We start from the raw sequence: 22,509 nt of genomic DNA on the forward strand, positions 1-22,509 counted from the left end.
CCCCCGACACAATTCCAATGGGAAGCAGTCCTCATGAGGTTAGGGAAGGAGGATACACTGGAAGATTATTATTGAAAAGATGGAACATGAATATAGGCAGAGGTGTCATGCCCATAGGGGGAACAGGGACAGGTGACCCCTGAGATTTCTCCTGTTCACATACAAAGTAGTGAAGTCATCAGAACGACAAAATAACACATATGGAATCATGTAGTAACCAAACAACTGTAAAACAAACCAAAATATATTTTAGATTTTAGATTCTTCAAAGTAGCCGCCCTTTGCACACAAGTTTGCACACTCTTCACTATTATTCTACAGTTTAGAAAATATTCAATATAAAGAAAAACCCTTGAATGACTAGGTGTGTCCAAACTTTTGACTGGTACTATTTTTGTTGTTGTTTTTCTGTAATACTACTAGCCACCTAGCAATTTGAAGTTGCTCAAACTCCCAACCTCATAACTAACTACCAAGTAGCCATTTCAGGCTACCAATCAAGTTAGAGTGGCTAGCTTGTTTTACCATTTTAGATGGCATGCCTGCTGGCAAGGTTGGTAGACATGAGGAAAGTAAGCAATTATTAAATTGACTGAATAAGACTCACATTCCTTTCAATCTTTTACCCATATTTTTTTGCAGAGATGCAGCTTTAGCGTTTTAAAAATGTAGCATCTTAAAAAAAGAATAACTACCAGTCAGATACAGACAACTCAAGAACCACTTTCCCGGGTATCACCAGATTACACCAAAGGTTTTGGCGGGAAGTTCGGAGTGGAGACGGACAAGGTGGACAAGAGCGCCTTGGGCTTTGAGTACCAGGGCAAAACCGAGAAGCACGAGTCTCAGAAAGGTGTGTCCCTCTGTCATGCACACACTAGGCTTGGGCGGTATCCAGAGTGTCATATCCCGACCTTGTGTGCAATACTGGGATATTCAGTAATACCAGCACTGAACACAAGGGGCCCTGTTTTCAAAACCCACTGATACTCTAATCCAAAAGGTTAAATGCTAACAAGTAAATGTAAAATCTCATAGCGAATGCTAACAATCGCATTGCTCACACTGTGTACAGTCTCCAAACTAAACTATACAAGTAATAAAAAAATGCAAATATTAGACAGCGAGGCTCTTGATCCAGGAGGTGATTCTCTGGTGTTACCAAGCAACTGCTTGATTTTGGAGGAAGCTAAACAGTTAGCCAGATAGCTAATTAGCTACTAAATTAGCACATTAAATGCACAACTGCAGAGCATTTAGCACATTTTAGACAACTTAATAGTTATAAGATATCTAGCTGGCAAACATTTTAGTTATTCATTCCATACTGTAAATTGATCACCTGGCGCTTTCTGCACAACAGTGAGTGACTCAAGGCTCTGGTCTCGTTCTGTGCTTGTAAACAAACACCACGTGACTGGGGACTATTGGTAAGCTTCATAATGAGAAATTATGTGACCGGTGAAATGAAGAACTCAATCTTTCTCCTAACATATTGCACAAGTTGACTGCAGGCATTTACTTAAAAAGTAGGTCAAAATATTCATATTTATTAAAACACAGAAATAGATTCAATGGTATTGATGTTATTGAAAATCATCATCGTGTCTTTTTCCAAATACCCCGGTGTATGGTGTACCGCGCAAGCCTTATGCATACTTTTTTTTCCTATTGTGCCTGTGTAACAAGAGGGATGAGGCGAGACAGTGTGGGGCCATCTATCTGCAGAGTATGTACTACACCTCCCTCCGCTCTAATCAGACTAACTCATTTTCTCTCTCTTACAGTGCCCCAAATATCCTACTAGCTAAATAGAATTTTGTAGAATCTTGTTTTCAAACTCTCCTGAAGGCCTGGAAACATGTTGCCTTATCATTAGCTTTCCCTCCCTGATTACGCAATCCCAGGCTGAAGGTATCAGAGAGAGGGAAAGGTGACCTTCCATTGTTACCCATACTGCACCAAGGCAGTGTTTACAGCCCAGGTGTTGGTCACACAATGGTTGAGATGGTGGCTCTGACACGTGTCCCTGAGGGTCTACACGGTAGCCATCTTTGTAGTACAGAATGTTATCAAATATGTTATCCGGTAATGTACTGTATGCCAATCAGCCATTGGAATTTTCCAGACTGAGTTATCTAACTTGGGCCTACCTACATTGCACTTTAGTATCCATTCTAATATTCTCTGTGCCCTTCACAGATTACGTGAAGGGCTTTGGTGGCAAGTTTGGTGTGCAGACGGACAGACAGGACAAGTCGGCCCTGGGATGGGACCACCAGGAGAAACTGCAGCTCCACGAGTCGCAGAAAGGTACCGGTGGTTTGACCTGTGTTTACATGGGTTTTATTCCACCTAACACATACCCTTAGTAGCAGGAAAACGCACACAGGATATGTTCACACACACTTTTTACTGATGTGGTCATTTTATGGTTTTACTATTGAGTTAATGAGGTTAAAGTACTTCCTTTGTCTGGTGGCGTGGCATCTGCCACAGGCTCATAATAGAGGAAGTGACAACAGATGGAGCTAGACAGACTAAGGACTGATCATGTAAATGTAGTGCTCAGGCTGGATTTACTGGCTGTGTTTAGCACCTTGGTTCTTTTGGTTTAAGTTGTTAACAAAGTTTTCATACTGTAAGACCGGATGGGCGTGTGTTTGGTCTGAGTGCAGCTGATCCGTGTACTTGTTTATATCTGTATGTAAATGTGCTTGTTTGTGTATTGTGGGCTTGGGGTAGAGGTGCTTGGCCAGCCTCTCCTTGTGCTCATAACCCAGGGCACACTGGTCTTGCTACTCCACGAGTCTCAGCAAGGCACCGCATACTGTCCTTCCTTTTCTTTCCAAAGTTTATTCTCTCTTTTGTCCCAGCACTGTTTTGTAAGTCACTCTGGATAAGAGCGTCTGCTAAATGACTTAAATGTAAATGTAAATGTAGATATGCAGAAAAGTAAACATATATATATACACATTTTTACATAGATTTAATCATAATGATTATGGCTCTAGATTGCAGCAAAAAAAGCTGTTTCAGGTATATGAAAAGTTATCCAATTTACGGATAGGGGGCCGATCCCCCCTCAGGATCACCCTCCAGCCATTCTCACGTTACATACTTTGTGCCCCCTCAGATTTTTGGGGTGCATGATTTTCCTGAATATAGGCCTATAATTTGTTTTGAGATGTACAGTAGCCTGCCATACTGCTGTGGCACACTAAAATGGGCTCTCTCTCGTTCCTTTAGTCAGTTACCCTTCTCAGAACAGTTTATTGCACCAATAAAATGACTATATTAAGATAAAAATGATTAGAGTATGCTTTTTTGACTGTGCAGCCTAAGGTGTCAACTTTCAGATAAACAGATGCCAAACTGTCTTGAACCCACCCCCCAACACAGGTGTTCAATGTCCTCCCGGACTCTGACCCTGCCCCCCACCTCCAGAGGGTAGACACAAAATACTTTGGGACCACCTCTGCTGACCTCGAAGCACCCAGCATTGCCATGCACAATACGGTCCTTGTTGATTTCCAAGAATGTGGCGGGCCAGGGCCCCTTTGGACAGGTTTCATGTGGGAAGGCCTTTCATCAGGGCTACAGAACGCCTTCCTTCAGCGCATTCACAACACATTAGATCCGCACTGAGGGAGGCAAACCAGATCAGGTGAATGGAAAAACCCTTTGAATAGGGATATGAGTTCTATTTTAAACGTGGTCCCAGAGTAGCCAAACACAAGGGGTCAATGTTGAGCAACTACAGTCACAATGTTTTCGCTTCACATCAGGTAAATGTGGAGATTTTGTCAGCGCTTTCCTTTCCTTTGCTGCATTATGATCTGTCGATGGAAAAAAAGGAAATGCACAAAATGCCATGCTTATTAAATGGGATTATGTACAGTAGCTGAATTCCTCCTAGGTGTTTGAGGGAGACCCTGCCAGAAGACTCCCATTGGGATGAGAAACAGTTCAGCCTTTGATCAGATACATGTACGTTCATCCTTTCAAGTTGTTTTAGACAACATTTCCATGCATCTTCATTCACCACGACTTAGCCTATGTTTCCTCACAATTATGCCTCATAAAGACGTCAACACATAGTTCTACATTCAATCAAAAACCACAAGGTGTGCTAGAGGTCTTCACGGTTCCACCCGACCCGGAATACACCCAATATTTCCCCTCGGGTCCTGAATAGCCTATCGCCTATTTATTTTACGCTAATAAGGTGAATTGATTGACTTATAGAAGACATAGCCAACATACAAATACCTATTAGTTAACTAGCAGAGCAACTTGGCTGATAAACCACATTTTTTGTCACTCTGGTCTGGTCTAGATCCTGACCCACTAGGGTATGGGTCAGGTCTAGTTGTCGTTGCGTCCATTTGAGTTTGGGTCTGATTGTCCTCGGTTCTGGATCAAACTTTTTGGACACAAAAATACTGTGTGTGCGTGTATGAACAAAAACGTAAGGAACATGGTATGTTAATTTACATATACTGAACAAAAATATAAACACAACATGTAAAGTGTTGGTCCCATGTTTCATAAGCTGAAATAAAAGATCCCAGAAATGTACCATTTGCACAAAAATCTTATTTCTCTCAAATGTTTTGTACAAATTTGTTTACATCCCTGTTAGTGAGCATTTCTCCTTTGTCAAGATAATTCATCCACCTGACAGGTGTGGCATGTGAAGAAACTGATTAAACAGCATAATCATTACTCAGGTGCACCTTGTGCTGTGGACAATAAAAGGCCAATCTAAAATGTGCAGTTTTGTCACAACACAATGCCACAGATGTTTCACGTTTTGAGGGAGCGTGCAATTGGCATGCTGACTGCAGGAATGTCCACCAGAGCTGTTGGCAGAGAATTACATGTTCATTTCTCTACCATAACATGCCTCCTACGCTGTTTTACAGAATTTGGCAGTATTCTAACTGGCCTCACAACTGCAGATCACGTGTAACCACAACAGCCCATGACCTCCACATCCAGCTTCTTCACCATCCAGCTTGTCCGTAATGAAGCCCTTTTGTGGGGAAAACTAATTCAGATTGGCTGGGCCTGGCTCCCATGTGGGTGGGTATGCCTTCCCAGGTGGCCCACCCATGGCTGCGCCCCTGCCAAGTCATGTCAAATCCATAGATTAGGGCCTAATGAATTTATTTAAACGGACTGATTTCCTTATAAGAACTGTAACTTGTTGAAATTGTTACGTTTATATTTTTGTTCAGTATATATGGTTAGGGTAGGAGTTACGTGAACGTTAGTTGTTAAAACACAACCCGTAGAGTGAGCCTGTACATTTAATGCTTCGTGTCACTGGACAGGCTCCAGCCAGACTACTTCTACCAGGGAACGGCTTCATGGAAGCCTGAGAGAGGAGAGAGAGCTAGGGCCGGCTCAGCCTGCGAGGTAAGACGCTTAGCCCTCTAAGACGTGCTTGGCTGGGGGTGGATTTACACGACCTGAGTCATCGCCCCGTCTGTAGAAGGTGAGGTCACCCATGGTGCGAGTGTGACCGTCAGATTACCTCAACTGAAAAATAACATCTACTCTACAAGGGTCTCCCCATGTTCATTCATCAATGGTAAAATCATAATTCCAATGGTGAGGGCGGGGAAGGGGTGGGCTGGCTGGTGACAGAAGGGGATGGAGGTGCAGGGGGGAGTGGAGGGGCTTCGCTCGGACCAGGGAGCACCTGAGGAGACAATTGACCGAGAGATTCCCCTCTCACTCAGTTCTTGTTGGATATTGCCACAATTGCAAAATAACTTTCATTTATTTATCATCATTATCATCATCCCAAAAAGAGGGCCATTTCATATCACGGTGAAGTTATGAACCAAACAGATGAGATTAAAGTGGACAGTTTTCCATCATTGCTTGCATAAGAACACTACAAAAAGTGACCCTTGGAGAGAGTTCAGTGGAAGTTCCATGCGCAAAAATACTATAAAATATTACAACTGGCAGCTCCAAAAATAGATCCTTATTACAATAGTAATTAAAACATTGCATGAGCGTCAAATGAAGAGAAATAGCTCCAAACCCTGTCATCTGTAGCATATTTAATTAAGACAATACGGTAACGTTTCATCAGCGCAAACTAGGGATTTTTGCCATCATAAAATGCTAGTATGAACTTTTCCCCAAAGGCAATATGTATTATGAGTAATACGCGCGGTAATGGCAAACAAATAACCATCAAATATTATTTTAAGTCAAATTGAATGATTAAAATATCTGTAAAAGAAAGCTGTCTAAAAAAAAATCTCACTTCTGTGGAGATGTTCTTTACACGACCAAATGGAGCTCATACCAGTAGTGATATTTTATCCCGCAAAATTCCAATAAACTGGGTAAAGCTTTTTGATGAGCAAATAGCTAATCAGTCGTTTTTATCCAATATGTCCAAATAAAACGGTAGAACATTGACAGATAACTTTGTTCCTCTTTTGCTGTGTATCTGAGAAGGTGCACCAATGTCTCATGTTCCACGTTCGTGTTCACACACACACACACACACACACACACACACACACACACACACACAGTGTATCTAGCATCCTGGATGACTGGAATGGGGTGCTGTACTGAAGCCATCGTGCAGCCATCTTGGTACTCCTCCTCCATTGTAAAATAGATTTTAGAAGCTATAGAAATGTATTAATGTCTACATTCGTTTTTTTTTTTTTACACATTTATTCTATTAGACATCTTAATGCATACTTGTATTTATATTATACTATTAAAACATTTATTTTTACTACTAAATGTAATTGTCCCCACTATAACAACAAAACACTTATATACATGTTATTTTGTCCTTGAAACATTGAATTGTAATACTGGGGAGTGCCAATATGGCCGACCGGTGGCTTCAAAGCTTCTCAATGGCCAATATAAAGCATCAGCAATCCAGGGTTTATATACATCATTGGTACAGACAACTAGGTTGCCATGAAAACAACAATTCCTCTGGCAGTCTTCGGTAGCTCTCTTTGTCGAGCCCCAAACCCAGCAGGCGAAAAACAGCAAGTAAACTTAAATTAAACAGCATGTCCCAGAGTCCACAATAACTTGCTGTATGTCTAACTAAATAAATATACTCTGCTTCCGCTGGATTTCGCTAAGAGAGCAGAAGTGCTGAGGTGCGTCTTGCTCACCGCCTCTCCTGAGTGGCTATCGGGGGGGGGGGTCAAAGGTCAATGGAAGGGCTCAGAGGGGTCAATCAATGCGGTTTCCACATATCGTAAAGCGGTCTACGTCCAGCAGGTCCTTTTTAGGGGTCCTGTGCTTGAGCTCTGTGCCCTCCGTCCCATCCCCCTCCTTCTGCTCGGGAGTGGCAGGGGGCGAGGGGGTGAGGGTGTCAGGGTCCGGTTCTGGGCTGGTGGAGGGTCTGGTTGGGGTGGTGGTGGGGGAAGTGGTGGGAGGGGCCACAGTCTCTGCCTGTGGGGTGGGGATGACGGTGGGAGTAGGCTGGGTGGTGACAGAGGAGGAGGGGGGGATGGAGGTGCAGGAAGGAGTGGATGGAGACCGCTCAGACCACGGATCCCCTGACAGATCACCTGATGAGGCAAATGAGACAGAGAGAGAGGTAGATTTAACACGAACAAACAATACTTGGTAATTTGAGAATAGTTAGCAACACTAACGGTAAGTAACACTCACACATAGATAGTAAGCAACGAATCATGCTTTTTATAGTGGAGATCAAGTTTATAACTTCCCTGCCTGGGCTGATGAGACAGTGGATTGCGCAGTGAGATGGAACATAGTAAATAGATTTAGCCGGTGGTAACTTGTGGAATAGACACCAGCTGGAATGCGCTTTTAACCAAATCAGCATTCAGGATTAGACCCACCCGTTGTATAAATTCAAATAAAGTCGAGTGAAGTAGAAGAGGCATATCAGCACATGGGTTACTACTCTATGGAGAAAGCCATTTGCCTAAGGCGCCGACATGCTTCACTTGCATATAAAAGAGTGTGTTGCAAATTAGACTTCACCAGGCGAGCAGCAAATCGTGTGTGTATTCCCCAGAATGCATGAAATAAATGTGTGTTCCTCTAAAGGCAACAACACATGAGCATGGGATACAGCAGGCCTACTTTAGAAAATGCATTGTGGTACTGAACCAGTGGTATAACCATGTAATTAGGAATTGGGGACTGGGGAAGGGTACCAAAAAATGTCTGCAGCATTGAAGGTCCCCAAGAACACAGTGGCATCCATCATTCTTAAATGGAAGAAGCTTTCCAGAAGGACAACCATCTCTGCAGCACTCCACCAATCAGGCCTTTATAGTAGAGCAGCCAGACAGAAGCCACTCCTCGGTAAAACGCACAAGACAGCCCGCATGGAGTTTGCCAAAAGGCACTTAGGTTCACCTTCCAACAGGTTCACCTTCCAACAGGACAAGTCTCTGAATGTCCTTGAGCGGCCCAGCCAGAGCCCGGACTTGAACCCGATCAAACATCTCTGGAGAGCTGTAGCAACGCTCCCCATCCAACCTGACAAGAGCTCGAGAGGATCTGCAGAGAAGAATGGGAGAAACTCCCCAAATACACGTGTGCCAAGCTTGTAGCGTCATCCCCTAGAAGACTCAAGGATGTAATCGCTGCCAAACGCGATTCAACAAAGTACTGAGTAAAAGGTCTGAATACTTTTGTCAATGTGATTTCTGTTTTTTATTTGAAATAAAATAGCAAACATTTCCAAACCTATTTTTGCTTTGTCATTATGGGGTATTGTGTGTGTAGACTGATGATGGGATTTTTTATTTATTTTTTAAATCAAAATTTTAGAATAAGGCTGTAACTTTATAAAATGTGGACAAAGTCAAGGGGTCTGAAAACTTTCCATAGGCACTTTAAACATATGGCACCTCCAATTAGAACCAAATGGTTATGAAGAACGAGGCAATGTAGTCTGTTAATATAGTTAAGGAATCCATTGGAATCAGGGGGCTAAAAGTAACCTATTTCGCCAGGGAGGTACTCAATAGGCACCAAACAGAATGAAACGGACTAAAACAGGGTGTGACTACCTGAACTCGTCCAATAAGAGAAGCTCATATTCATTTTCCGAGGCAAAACGTTTTGCTACGGCGTGCACTAAATTAATGCAGCCCAGAAGAGACAGCTGGGTTGGGTCCAGTACAGTTACAGATGGGCTAATTAAGAATATCAACGCAAGCATTCTGTGACTTTCTGACCCCACCTGATATGCATTGGCACTGATTATTTTGCCTGAAAACAGTGGTTCTGTAAAAATACAGGAGTGAGAAAAGCTTTGACGTGACGTGGTGTCACTTGTCGCGCTAATGCTCTCAGCGGGCTCGTCTGCCATGCTGGAGAAAATAAACTGAAGCTCACACACACACACACACACACACACACACGACTGACAATTTATCTCGGTCATGCGCATCCTAGCAGCAGTTTCAGTTTTGAATTTCAGTGGCAGTTTTGATGTGGATGAAGGAGAGGTGCGTGCGCGTGTGGCGATGCGGGAGGTCAATTACCCGAGTGGGAAATACGCATCTGCTTGCTTGAGGCTGGGTTTGGCAAGCTGGGATTGCTCAGAAGAATGAGTAATTGAGTGTCTTATTGAGGCTGGGTTTGGCAAGCTGGGATTGCTCAGAAGAATGAGTAATTGAGTGTCTTATTGAGGCTGGGTAGGCTGTATGTGACTGACTGGGTTCTAATCTGAGTCCTCTTCATGCCTTAAGATTGTGTTAGCCTGCTGAGCGAAAGGCTCAGGGAGGTAACACAAGTCTTCATGGTCTCATGCAAGGTTTTTATCTGTTCCCTAGTCATTATTATAAATGAGAAGATGTTCCCTCGCCTGGTAAAATGAAGGTAAATGAATATAAATACAAGGGTATTGTCTGTCACTGGGTACCTGAGGGGGCAGTACACCTGGATGTCTTGCTGGTTCGACTGGGCGTCTTCCCGGGGACGGCTGTGGGGGGCTTCTCAAACAGCTTGTCCTCCATGTTGGCTCTCTTCACGTACACACACGACTTCCCCAGCAGCACAATACTGTTAAGCACTTTCAGGGTCACCATTCTACACAGGGAAAAGACAAGTAATGATATCCAAGGTGAAAGTGAGAAGAGAAGCAGACTACAGTATAGTCATGTGTCTTCGTCCCCCCCCTCCATTGTGAACAGGTCTAGATTTGATTCTGTATGGAATACAGATAAGGTATACTGGTATGGCACATATTTAATATTACTTTTTTTTTTTTTAATGGCCAATTCAAAAGTTTCTCGATCTCACCATATCAGGGCTCTACAGTGCGACCATATTACTCGCATGTGACCATATTACTCTCTAAATATTTAGCTGTGCAACCTGGAATTTCTATTTAGCAACACCAGTGGGCCTACAAAAATAAAGGGTTCCAGTTTTAATACCTCAAATGATTTTCATTGTGCTCCTAAATTTCTTAGTGTTTGCCTTTTTACATTTTTGTTATATATTTTTTTAACTTAGAAAAGGTCTGTGTAGAGCCCTGCGCATTAGAAAATAGCAACACTACCCACAAAGCAGCCATATACCGCACACTGAGTATGACGGGTTATAACGCTCAGTTCATGGATAGAAAACAGCTCCAGGAACACAATAGGGCTTCGGCATATCTAAAGCTTATGATGCATTTGAAATACGATCGAGAGAGACAGCCACATCTAGGTCCCCCCCCCGAGGCTTTTGGAAGCCGGACTGTGGTCTTTTCACAGATACCAGGGTCTGTTGGGAATACAGCTATTAAATAATAATAATAAAAAAGGGGGTGTGGGGGGGCACTGGAGATGACAACGTTGTATTTCACCTCAGGCTAATTGCTCAGTGGTTTATACCCACAGGGTGGAAAAAAAGAAGAAGAAAAGATGGAGGGTGAAGAGAAAAAAAGCCCCAACTAAGCCTAAGCAGAGGGCTAACGTGAAGACCCATGCTAAAGTAACTCAATGGGAATAGTCCGGCACGAACATCAGAGGCGCTCCATTTAAATACGCATAGGATATCGCGTGAATGCTATGCTCGCAAACAACGCTAGCCGTTGCGGGACTGACACATCCGGTTTGTCTATGAAACTCGTGGAAAGGATGCTATGTAATTGAAAATCATCGAACATGACAAAGAATAAGAACTGGATTGGAGTCTTACCCCATGTAAAAGAGGAACACACAGGAGTAGGACAGGGCTCCCTGTACATTCACTGAACTCATCACCACTCGGATTAGCTGTCAATTACAAAATCGAAAAAGCTTCAGCAGAAACACATTACAGTTAATCAGAAATAAAAATCAAGACAACAAAATGTAGTTATGTCAACTACATTGTCGTGCAACTAATAAACAACGTTATACAAAGACGGAACTGTTTAGTTGATTGACATCAATAAAAAACGCAATCAAAAGCATATAATTAGTGCCCACTTAAAACACACTGTCCATCTACATATCATGGAAGGGGAACCACTGCATTGGACTGGTGTACAAGGCTGATCTTACCAGGACTGCAAGAGGAAGAGGAATGAAGCCCATTCTCCTGGCTACGGAATCGCTGTAGTCTGTGCAGGCCTGCCCATTGACAAAAACAAGCCTCAACCACACATCAACTACAGCAGTGGAAAAAGAAGAAAAAACATTGATTGAAACTGTAGGGACAGTGGAGCTGGATGCCTAATCACTGTGTTCGAGAGATGCTACGTACGTTTTTCTGCCGACAGCTGACGAGATCGAAGGCCAGGCTGGCTCTGTATTCACTGTATACCTGGGGATACAAAACAGCCATGTTATCATCACAGAGACGAACACCTAGTTCATTATTAGAATGTATCACTACGGTTGTTTGATATGAAGCTTGTAACCATCTGCCATGGCTCTGCAGAAAAACACGGATACGATAAAGACTGGACCACAAGTGAGTATGACCGACTGGATTTGAAGACCGTGTCAGCCGGCTGAGCGAAAACCTAGGCAGTTTTCAGGTCTCAGCGAAGGTTACTTGTCACGCGAGAGAACGGTTCACCAAACCTGCCGCCATTACACTCCTCCCCCCTATGACCAACCCCTCCTCGCGGAATAAACAGCACCAATGTATCCCGACTGAATTCAAACCCGCATCTCCTATGCGCCACAAGACTGTGTCAGCCCTTCGATCGAATGCCTTCAGGTCTTAGGCAAGGTTTCTCGCCACACAAGAGCTGGGAATGGGTCATGACTGACAGGACAGCTCGTTGTTGTGGCTGAGGATGATGACGTTGCTAGCCCAGTAGCCCTATTGGGGCATAATGTGTTGTGGTTTAGAAAGAGGGCAGAGGGGAGCGGAGGGACTCGTGGCACGCTACAGAGATTGAGGCACACAGCAGTGTGGGAGGCAACCTAAACAACAGTGCCACGCTGTACATAACAACAGAGCCAACCATGGTGTATTCCTTCAAACATGAACGAAGCAGACCCTCTCCAGTGAACATACATTTCACAGTCACACACCCAGAGGGAAATGTGTTTTCTTAATCAATTTATTCAGTAGATTAATTGAAATTCTTATTCAAGACTTTAAAAAGTGCAATGTATTTCTAATGGGGATTGTTTTATTTGCGAACTGTGAATTTCAATTAATTCCTTGAAGTGGGTGAATTAAAAATGGGATTGACCTCAAAATACACCGTTCCCTCTTGGTGTGCGACTGTGTGCGAAATGAAAGGTTTTCAGTTCATTTATCGGCAACTCATCGAATCATTAGTGATCATCCGTGTGATCCTTACATCTGCCGTGATCTCGTTGAACTTGGTGATGAAGGCGTGTTTGATGACGTCCACTGCGATCTCGGAGGCGATCACCATGAAGACATCAGGTAACAACACCCAGAGATGATCTGGAGACGAGACAACTGACTTGTGAAGTGAATTTCTAAAATCTACACCATTCTTTCTTTACCTCACCGAATGTCTGGTCTTTCTTTTTAATTGACTCAAATTGTACATTTAATGATTTCTTGGTTTAATCATATATTGTTTTAGGCTTAGTACAATAAGTTAAACAGTGGTGGATTCGACTCGAACACAAGATAAAATACAATCTTCATATCCATGCGGTGCAAGTCTGCCCAAAATGGTTTTGGATGAGGTCTAGGTTACGCCATAAGGCTCAGACCCGGTCAGGGTACGACATTAGCATCATCACCGTTACTGACATTCCAAATCTGTCAGGGCCAGCTGACTGTATTAAGAGAGCTGTCATATAGGATGGAGGTGATGAGAGTAGGGCTGCACTATCATCATCACAATGTCTTATCCACTAGGGGTTGAATGGAACAGCTTTAAAAAGGGCACCAAGGATCAGGGTGATTACTTTTTCAACGGCAGCAGTAGCAGCAAACTGTGGGCCTCCTGAGAAGCACAGCGGTCTAAGGCACTGCATCGCAGTGCTAGAGGCGTCACTACAGACCCGGGTTCGCTCACGGGCTGTATCACGACCGGCTATGATTGGGGATTCCCATAAGGAGGCGCACAATTAGCCCAGTGTCATCCGGGTTAGGGAAGGGTTTGGTTCATCGCGCTCTAGCGACTCCTTGTGGCGGGCTGGGTGCCTGCAGGCTTTAGTCAGGTGAACAGTGTTTCCTCCAACACGTCGACCTTCGCCTCCTAAGCCCGTTGGGGAGTTGCAGCGATGAGACAAAATCGATATTGGGGAGAAAAACGGGGGTAAAAAAAACCCAACTAAATCACCCGTTCCTGTGAACACAATAAAATGGATCCAAGAATTCCCTTTGCATGTTGGTTACCTGGGCTCCATGAGAACTGCTCCATGTTCCTGAGGCAGACGATGAGAAGGAGTACGTAGCTGGTGAACCGTTCCTTGATATCTAAAATGCAAATACATACATATTCGTAACTAGCTAATACTTAGTTATGTTGGTACATGATTCTATGTATTATCGACAAAAAAGGGCAGTCATTTGTTCCATGTACTTTCAAATCTACATACATCATTTGGCATAAATATCCTATTCGTCGGAATCCTGTGTGGTTTGGAAGTAAGTGTAACTTGCTAAACAGACTGGATCTTCAAAGACGCAAGCAAATTTCAAGAGGGGGGAAATAGGAAATGATTAAAGCTTATTTTCGGGTCCTTGCATTCCTGCAGAATGACAGCAACAAAGATGAAAACATGCAGCCTGCAGGCACAAAGAGGAAGAGTTCAGAATGCATTTAAATCTATGGCGCATTTCTTTCGTGTTATCAAAGCTGAATAAACAGCTCCGATTGCCGCTTCAAAAAGGACGAGAGAGAGAGAGAGAGAGAGAAGGCTTAACCCATCGCATAGAAAAAGACTGTCTAACATGTAGAGCGTTTTGAATCAGAGAAATGGTGTTAAAAATAAATGTCCATATCACAATTTAAAAATGTACAGTAATGCCCTTGGCAGTAACTTACCACTGTTGGACATCTGAAAGAGGTTGTTCTTCTCAAACTTCTTGAACACACTTCCTTTGATCTCCACAAACTGTACATGCAGGAAATACAGGAAAATATATTTGAGTGTCCTCTACATTTTACGATTACGTGTGTGTGTGTGTGTGTGTCTCTGAGTGTGTGCACACTCACGTTGTTGGACATCATGATGGTGAGCAGGGACTTATTGTGGGAGTTGAAAGCCACGTTGAGCGTTGACGCCTGGACCATGATGAGGATGGCATGCAGGACTGGAGACAGAGGCTCAGGAAAACACTGAACATGGTGACAACAGCATCCGCTGCAGTAAAGGGCTGGGTGTTTGAGTGAGAGTGTGTGTGGACTCACATTACTGACACATCATCAAAAAAACAACAACACTAACTAGAAAAAATGACGCCTGTAAGGTGATGGAAGTTGAGGTGTCACAAATTCCTACAGTAGAGTTCTTCCTGTGTGCATTTCCTAGTTCTCCATGAAGGATACAGACGTAGAATACAGCCATGAGGAAGTGGGGGATGACCCCTATGCTGTCTCTCTTCCTCTCTTTGGGCTCTGTGGCCGTCCAGTAGAGAGCGTCAAGGATGTCTTGGCCAAACGACGAGAACAGCCTGTCGGCTACCTAAACAGGGATGGTGAGTAGTTCAAGTCAGGTTCAGCATGGGTTAATGATGTGACTTGCGACCTCGTAAGTGATACAACGGGTGATAGACTATGACAGATTACCAGCGCTTGACTGTGTCACTTCTCAAATCAAATTTTATGTCACGTGTGTCGAATGCAACAGGTGTTGTGGGACATCTTGAAGGGACTGATAATGGTGAAATGCTTACTTACATGCCCTCAACCAACAGTGCAGTTCAAGAAATAAGTTAAGAAACAAGTTAAGAAAATAATTTACTAAATAAAATAAAAGTAAAAATAAACACATAATTAAATAACAATAACGAGGATATATGAAGGGGTACTGGTACTGAGTAAATGTGCGGGGGTACAGGTTAGTCAAGGTAATTTGTACATGTAGGTAAGGGTAAAGTGACTATGCATAGATGATAAAGAGTGAGTAGCAGCAGTGTAAAAACACAGGGGGAGTGGGTCAATGTAAATAGTCATTCTGTCAAGGAGCATTTTGGACCTAGACTTGGCGCTCCAGTACCGCTTGCCGTGCGGTAGCAGAGAGAACAGTCTTGACTTACGTGACTTGAGTCTATGACAAAACAAAATTGTATGGTTTATAAATCGGCACACCCTTAGCGGAGTTACCAACAACCGGATATATCCGGTTCAGGGATACAGCTAATTCAACCTAGCATCCTTTCCCGCTGAAAGCAGGAACTCCACTCAAGCGTCTTTTTACGCCAGCTACAACTCATTTTTTCCCCTAATAACATATCACCTGCTCCATTTCAGATGAAACAGGGTATCCCGAGGCCCTAATCAAATACTTCAGCCAACAACAATAGATTTTCCTTGACATAGGCCTTACGCGACTGGATCAGTGGAAGCTATATAGAGGGGAACCTTCAGATCACATTCCTACAACAGCTCTGAATCCAACCCATTGTACCTCCAGCATGTTGTAGATGATGTAGAGTTTGATGACGGACTGTCCCCGGATCAGGTGGTACATCATGCTGTAGTCCACGTAGTGCATCATGGAGTAGCACAGCACCATTATCAGTCCCTTCAAGATGTCACACACCTGGGCCGGCTGCAGCAGGCGTGAGCCACTGGCAGAACACACACACACGTTACAAATAGAACCTTGACATACATCTGCATGTACACACACACACAGCCAAGTCATACATCTGCATGTACACACACACAGCCAAGTCATACATCTGCATGTACACACACACAGCCAAGTCATACATCTGCATGTACTGTATGCATGTACACTACCGGTCAAACGTTTTAGGACACCTACTCATTCAAGGGTTTTTCTTTATTTTTACTATTTTCTACGTTGTAGAATAATAATGAAGACATCGAAACGATGAAATAACACATATGGAATCATGTAGTAACCAAAAAAAAGTGTTACATCAAAAAACATGTTATATTTGAGATTCTTCAAATAGCCACCCTTTACCTTGATGATAGCTTTGCACACTCTGGGCATTCTCTCAACTAGCTTCACCTGGAATGCTTTACCAGCAGTCGTGAAGGCGCTCCCACAAATGCTCAGCACTTGTTGGCTGCTTTTCCTGAAGTGTGTGGGACGACTCAACCCAAACCATCTCAATTGGGTTGAGGTCGGGTGTCTGTGGAGGCCAGGTCACCTGATGCGGCACTCCATCACTCTCCTTCTTGGTCAAATAGCCCTTACACAGCCTGGAGGTGTTGGGTGATTGGTTTGTTGAAAAACAAATGATCGTCCCACTAAGCGTAAACCAGATGGGATGGCGTATCACTGCAGAATGCTGTGGATGCCATGCTGGTTAAAATAAAAAGAAACCACCATGAAGGCCTGATTCACGCAGTCTCCTCTGAACAGTCAATATTGAGGTGTGTCTGTTACTTGAACTCTGAAGTATTTATTTGGGCTTTGAGGCTGGTAACTTGAATGAACTTATCCTCTTATCTCCTTCCATTCCTGTGGCGGTCCTCATGAGAGCCAGTTTCATCATAGCGCTTGATGGTTTTTGTGACTGAGCTTGAAGAAACTTTCAAAGTTCTTGAAATTTTCTAGATTGACTGACCTTGACTGAATCTGATAGCCCCCTAGCTGACTAACTGCAGCTCAGGCCAACAACAGAGGTGTGTGTGTGTGTGTGTGTGTGTGTGTGTGTGTGTGTGTGTATAAAAGGTCAGTCATGCTTCGCTGCCATGCAGACAGACACAAAAAGGGCATGCTGCCATACTGACCTTCATCTTAAAGTAATGATGGACTGTTGTTTCTCTTTGCTTATTTGAGCTGTTCTTGCCATAATATGGACTTGGTCTTTTACCAAATAGGGCCATCTTCTGTATATCACCCCTACCTTGTCACAACACAACTGATTGGCTCAAACACATTAAGGAAAGAAAGAAATTCTACAAATTAACTTAAGGCACACCTGTTAATTGAAATGCATTCCAGATGACTTCCTCATGAAGCTACAGTTGAAGTCGGAAGTTTACATACACTTAGATTGGAGTCATTAAAACTCGTTTTTCAACCACTCCACAAATTTCTTATTAAACTATACTTTTGGCAAGTCGGTTGTGCATGACAAGTCATTTCCCTGTATCACAATTCCTATCAGAAGTTTTACATACACTAAGTTAACTGTGCCTTTAAACAGCTTGGAAAATTCCAGAAAATGATGTCATGGCTTTAGAAGCTTCTGATAGGCTAATTGACATAATTTGAGACAATTGGAGGTGTACCTGTGGATGTATTTCAAGGCCTACCTCGTTGTTTGACATCATGTGAAAATCTAAAGAAATCAGCCACGACCTCAGAAAAATAAATTGTGGACCTCAACAAGTCAATTTCCAAATGCCTGAAGGCATCACCTTCATCTGTACAAACAATAGTATGCAAGAATAAAAACCATGGGACCACGCAGCGGTCATACCGCTCAGGGAGGAGATGCGTTCCGTCTCCTAGAGATAAACGTACTTTGGTGCGAAAAGTGCAAATCAATGCCAGAACAACAAAGGACCTTGTGAAGATTGAGGAAACAGGTACAAAAGTATCTATATCCACAGTAAAACGAGTCCTATATCGGCATAACCTGAAAGGCCACTCAGCAAGGAAAAAGCCACTGCTCCAAAACCGCCATAGAAAAAGCTAGACTACGGTTTGCAACTGCACATGGGGACAAAGATTGTACATTTTGGAGAAATGTCCTCTGATCTGATGAAACAAAAATAGAACTGTTTGGCCATAATGACCATCATCATGTCATCATGTTTGGAGGAAAAAGGGGGAGGCTTGCAAGCCATCCCAACCGTGAAGCACGGGGGTGGCAACATCATGTTGTGGGGGTGCTTTGCTGCAGGAGGGACTGGTGGACTTCACAAAATAGATGGCTTCATAAGGGAGGAAAATTATGTGGATATATTGAAGCAACGTCAGGAAAATGGCTTAAAGACAACAAAGTCAAGGTATTGGAGTGGCCATCACAAAGCCCTTACCTCAACCCTATAAAAAATGAGTGGGCAGAACTGAAAAAGCATGTGCGAGCAAGGAGGCCTACAAACCTCACTCAGTTACACCAGCTCTGTCAGGAGGAATGTGCCAACATTCACCAACTTATTGTGGGAAGCTTGTGGAAGGCTACCTGAAATGTTTGACCCAAGTTAAACAATTTAAAGGCAATGCTACCAAATACTAATTGAGTGTATGTAAACTTCTGACCCACTGGGAATGTGATGAAAGAAATAAAAGCTGAAATAAATCACTCTACTATTATTCTGACATTTCACATTCTTAAAATAAAGTGGTGATCCTAACTGATCTAAGACAGGGAATTTTTAGTAGGATTAAAATGTCAGGAATTGTGAAAGACTGAGTTTAAATGCATTTAGCCAAGGTGTATGTAAACTTCCGACTTCAAATGTAGTTGAGAGAATGCAAAGAGTGTGCAATGCTGCATGAAGGCAAAGGGTGGCTATTTGAAGAATCTCAAATCTAAAATACATTTTGATTTGTTAAAAACTTTTTGGGTTACTACATGACTCTGTATGTGTTATTTCATAGTTATGTCTTCACTATTATTCTACAATGCAGAAAATAGTACAAATAAAGAAAACCCTGGAATGAGTAGGTGTTCTAGAACTTTTGACCGGTAATGTACACACACACATCATACATGCACACAGCCTAGTCATACATTTGTATGTATGTACGCACACACACACACACACACACACACACACACACACACAGCCTAGTCATACATCTGCATGTACACACACACACACAGCCTAGTCATACATCTGCATGTACACACACACAGCCTAGTCACATATCTGCATGTACACACACACACAGCCTAGTCATACATCTGCAAGTACTGTACGCACACGTACACACACACAGAGCCTAGTCATACATATGTACGCATGTACACACACACACAATCAAATCACATTAGTGTGCCACAATTTAGTAGGCCTAGTGCTTTTGATAACACTGTTATACCACACAGTGAACACAGTGAACATTGGGATCTTGGTTGGCTGTAAGCTTCATGCACTATTAGGCTATAAGGTCAATGTCAGGACAGGAGTCATGTGTGCCGTGTCGAAGTGGTTTAATACCCACAGGGGTTGTCAAGGCACCAGTAGAATGACTGTCCAGGTCTCCTGAGCATCTGGGACTATTTGTTATTGGCTGATGTTAATGCTGCTCGTTATAAACATTATAAATATAAACTTTTGTGAACTCTGGTTGATCGGGGTTGGTTGGAGCATCGAACACATTCAACCGATGATGATTTGGGAGGAGGGGGGGTGAAGTACCTAACCAAATCTGTTACATTTACACATATGTAATGTAAGCTACACGGGGCGGCCCAGTGGTTAGAGTGTTGGGCTAGTAATCGAAAAGTTGAAAGTTCGAATCCCCGAGCTGACAAGGTACAAATCTGTCGTTCTGCCCCTGAACAAGGCAGTTAACCCACTGTTCCTAGGCGGTCATTGAAAATAAGAATTTGTTCTGAACTGACTTGCCTAGTTAAATAAAAGGTTAAATAAATAAATACACCAATAGGAGAATCAAAAGTTAAATGGCACGCCAGCATGAGAGCATGCTAGGGGAAGACTGACAAATCCATAGGGCTATTGAGTCTCTGTTGGGGAGTAGAAGGTCAAGACATGGAGTTATTATGTGAAAGGCTACTAAATAGGCTGATCTACCATACATCTAAGCCAGTATAAACTCCTGCATACTAGTACCTTAATCCTTTGCATGCCCACCACTTCACTACGTATTACTCAAACTAAGGCCAGATTTCAAATCGATTGCAGATGGTGGGTTTCTGGATAGCTCTTTCAAGCGCGTGTTTGATTCGTACAGCAGCCTGTCCCGAATGGATGGAGTTGACTTTGCGATATTCAAGAATCCACTATCAACAATAGATTGAATAACGACATAAAACCCCACAAATAAGACTATCCATCAACACCATCACCTTAGTGAACTTAAAGAAGAAGTTGCCAAAAAAGCTTCCTAAAAGGGAGAGGGAAATATATATATATATATAAAAATCACCTTTTAAGATTTCTCAATGCCTGCGGTAAGACTTAGAATAACCATTCACATGGTGATTGGCAGAGGAGGTGCCAAACATCTCAATAGCTCAGTCGGTCTGTCGGGAGGTTATTTTGGGAAGGTGGCAGTGACGCTGGGGTGCGAGAGAGGGGCTTGAATTCAGAAAGTGCAAATTGAATGCTTAATCTGGTGTCTCATCTACTTTCCAAATTGTGTGCAGTGAGCATTGAAGTATGAAGGGAAGCAAACAACATCAGCGTCATAATCTTCATTATCATAAAAGTTATGGCAAGATGGACTTAGGGTCACTGTTGATTTTTGATAAATACTGGGGGCCTGGAAGATCTTTCTTTCACTTATTCAATCATTTAGAGATCAGTGATAACCTCAAAGGGAGGAAGAAGGAAGCATATGCTATATTATATGCCAATTCATACTGGGGCAAAAACAAGAAGAACTCACTGCTGGTGCTCTACCACCCTCTACTGGCCGCACTCAGACACAGCACATTCTAGTGGACCTTTGCAGAGGAGTGACCAGTGAATGACCCATAACATGACACTGCTTAGGCTATTAAAGTCAAATGCACGATGAGAGAGAGTGTACTCTCTGTCCTGCCCGTGTATGTTAGTGAAAGCCAGGCCCTGTGTAACCCTGTTCCCCTGGCACCAGCCATCACCATGAATCTAACTGCAGCTCAGGCCAACAACAGAGGTGTGTGTGTGTGTGTGTATAAAGGTCAGTCATGCTTCGCTGCCATGCAGACGGACACAAAAAGGGCATGCTGCATCATCAAACGGCTCTCACAAAGGCCACAGCAATCAGCTCTGAGCTGTACTGTGTGAGAGGAACAGTTTTTCAGGACAAAGTACTGGGATACGCGTTATCAGCGGAGGTGTGGAGTTTTTGCTAAGCCTCTCCTGGGGCATCTCAGATCTGAAAGATTGACTGCGCCGACAGTTGTTTCTCAGTGAAGACATCGTTTTAAGTATTGATATTACAACACATCACCTTTGGCCTAACACGACTTCCAAAGAAATGACAGGGTAAGGTCAAAACACCAACAGAAAAATGACACTCAAAGATATAGGACTGGACTTGGCAAATGACCTTTGCAATTCATACTCATTTTCTGTATAGAGTGGATAAGGTACATTTAAATTTTTTCAAGCTAAGGAATTCAAAATAGCACATCTTGAACTCTGGAGTGTCATTTGAGGTGTGGTCAAACATCAGTTATCAGTAAAAAAATATGTTTACCTAGAAAATACCTCAGTAGAGCTAGTAGCCAGTCACAGTGCCTGATTACAGCTTCTGTGTTCGTGTGGGGGTTGCGAGAGCGAGGGTGCTGAAACTCGAGGCGCAGCGAGCTCAAGCCATCTGTCGCTGCGATGTCTTTTACTGGGCATCTGCAGCACACAGCTATCGCCCATCCACTACAACAGGTCCCCGCAAGCTGCAGGCCTCCACTAAAAAATAAATAAATCTGCTAATGCTTTCCCTTCAGTTAGGCCTACATACTCTGACATTATGCATACCGTACACACTCTGGAGAGAGATTGGTCAGACAGGAGTCTTCAAAGAGTTAGGGAGAACTGCACATTGTTGGTGTGTTGTAATTTGATGTTAAGCATTTCAACAAGACTGGAGCTTTGATATACCGTGGGAAATCAGTTTGGTGGGCCAGTATTGAAGAAACCATGTCCACTATGTATATGAGCTAGAGGTCGACCGATTAATCGGAATGGCCGATTAATTAGGGCCGATTTCGTTTTCGTAACAATCGGAAATCTGTATTTTTGGGCGCCGATTTTGCCGA

General features: G+C 43.2%; 2 protein-coding genes across 2 annotated transcripts in view; one reads left to right on the plus strand and one right to left on the minus strand.

Moving 5' to 3' along the window:
• The first annotated feature begins 533 nt into the window (after positions 1-533).
• On the plus strand, positions 534-2,893 carry LOC115129163 (src substrate protein p85-like). Its single transcript, XM_065018193.1, has 3 exons — positions 534-553; positions 699-853; positions 2,203-2,893. Exons 1-3 carry the CDS (start codon positions 534-536, stop codon positions 2,370-2,372), a joined length of 345 nt encoding a protein of 114 aa, XP_064874265.1. The 3' UTR covers positions 2,373-2,893.
• Positions 2,894-4,579: 1,686 nt separating this feature from the next.
• LOC115129562 (transmembrane anterior posterior transformation protein 1 homolog) overlaps positions 4,580-22,509 on the minus strand; it is a 38,876-nt gene continuing 20,946 nt past the window's right edge. Inside the window, exons 4-14 of the mRNA XM_029660051.2 lie at positions 16,050-16,212; positions 14,969-15,104; positions 14,636-14,733; positions 14,465-14,534; positions 13,813-13,893; positions 12,794-12,903; positions 11,737-11,796; positions 11,535-11,603; positions 11,188-11,264; positions 9,920-10,086; positions 4,580-7,580 (exon numbers count right to left, since the gene is read on the minus strand). Coding sequence (XP_029515911.1) covers positions 7,240-7,580; positions 9,920-10,086; positions 11,188-11,264; positions 11,535-11,603; positions 11,737-11,796; positions 12,794-12,903; positions 13,813-13,893; positions 14,465-14,534; positions 14,636-14,733; positions 14,969-15,104; positions 16,050-16,212 — 1,372 coding nt within the window. The 3' untranslated portion in view covers positions 4,580-7,239. The remainder of the gene's footprint in view (positions 7,581-9,919; positions 10,087-11,187; positions 11,265-11,534; positions 11,604-11,736; positions 11,797-12,793; positions 12,904-13,812; positions 13,894-14,464; positions 14,535-14,635; positions 14,734-14,968; positions 15,105-16,049; positions 16,213-22,509) is intronic.

This window comes from Oncorhynchus nerka, linkage group LG5 (assembly GCF_034236695.1).
Source record: "Oncorhynchus nerka isolate Pitt River linkage group LG5, Oner_Uvic_2.0, whole genome shotgun sequence".
In the NCBI taxonomy this organism is placed as follows: Eukaryota; Metazoa; Chordata; class Actinopteri; order Salmoniformes; family Salmonidae; genus Oncorhynchus; species Oncorhynchus nerka.

Coding starts and splice junctions, on each gene's coding strand:
- LOC115129163 (XM_065018193.1), top strand. CDS start 534: ATGGCATGCCTGCTGGCAAG. Junction 554..698: donor ATGGCATGCCTGCTGGCAAG/GTTGGTAGACAT, acceptor AATAACTACCAG/TCAGATACAGACAACTCAAG. Junction 854..2,202: donor GAAGCACGAGTCTCAGAAAG/GTGTGTCCCTCT, acceptor TGCCCTTCACAG/ATTACGTGAAGGGCTTTGGT.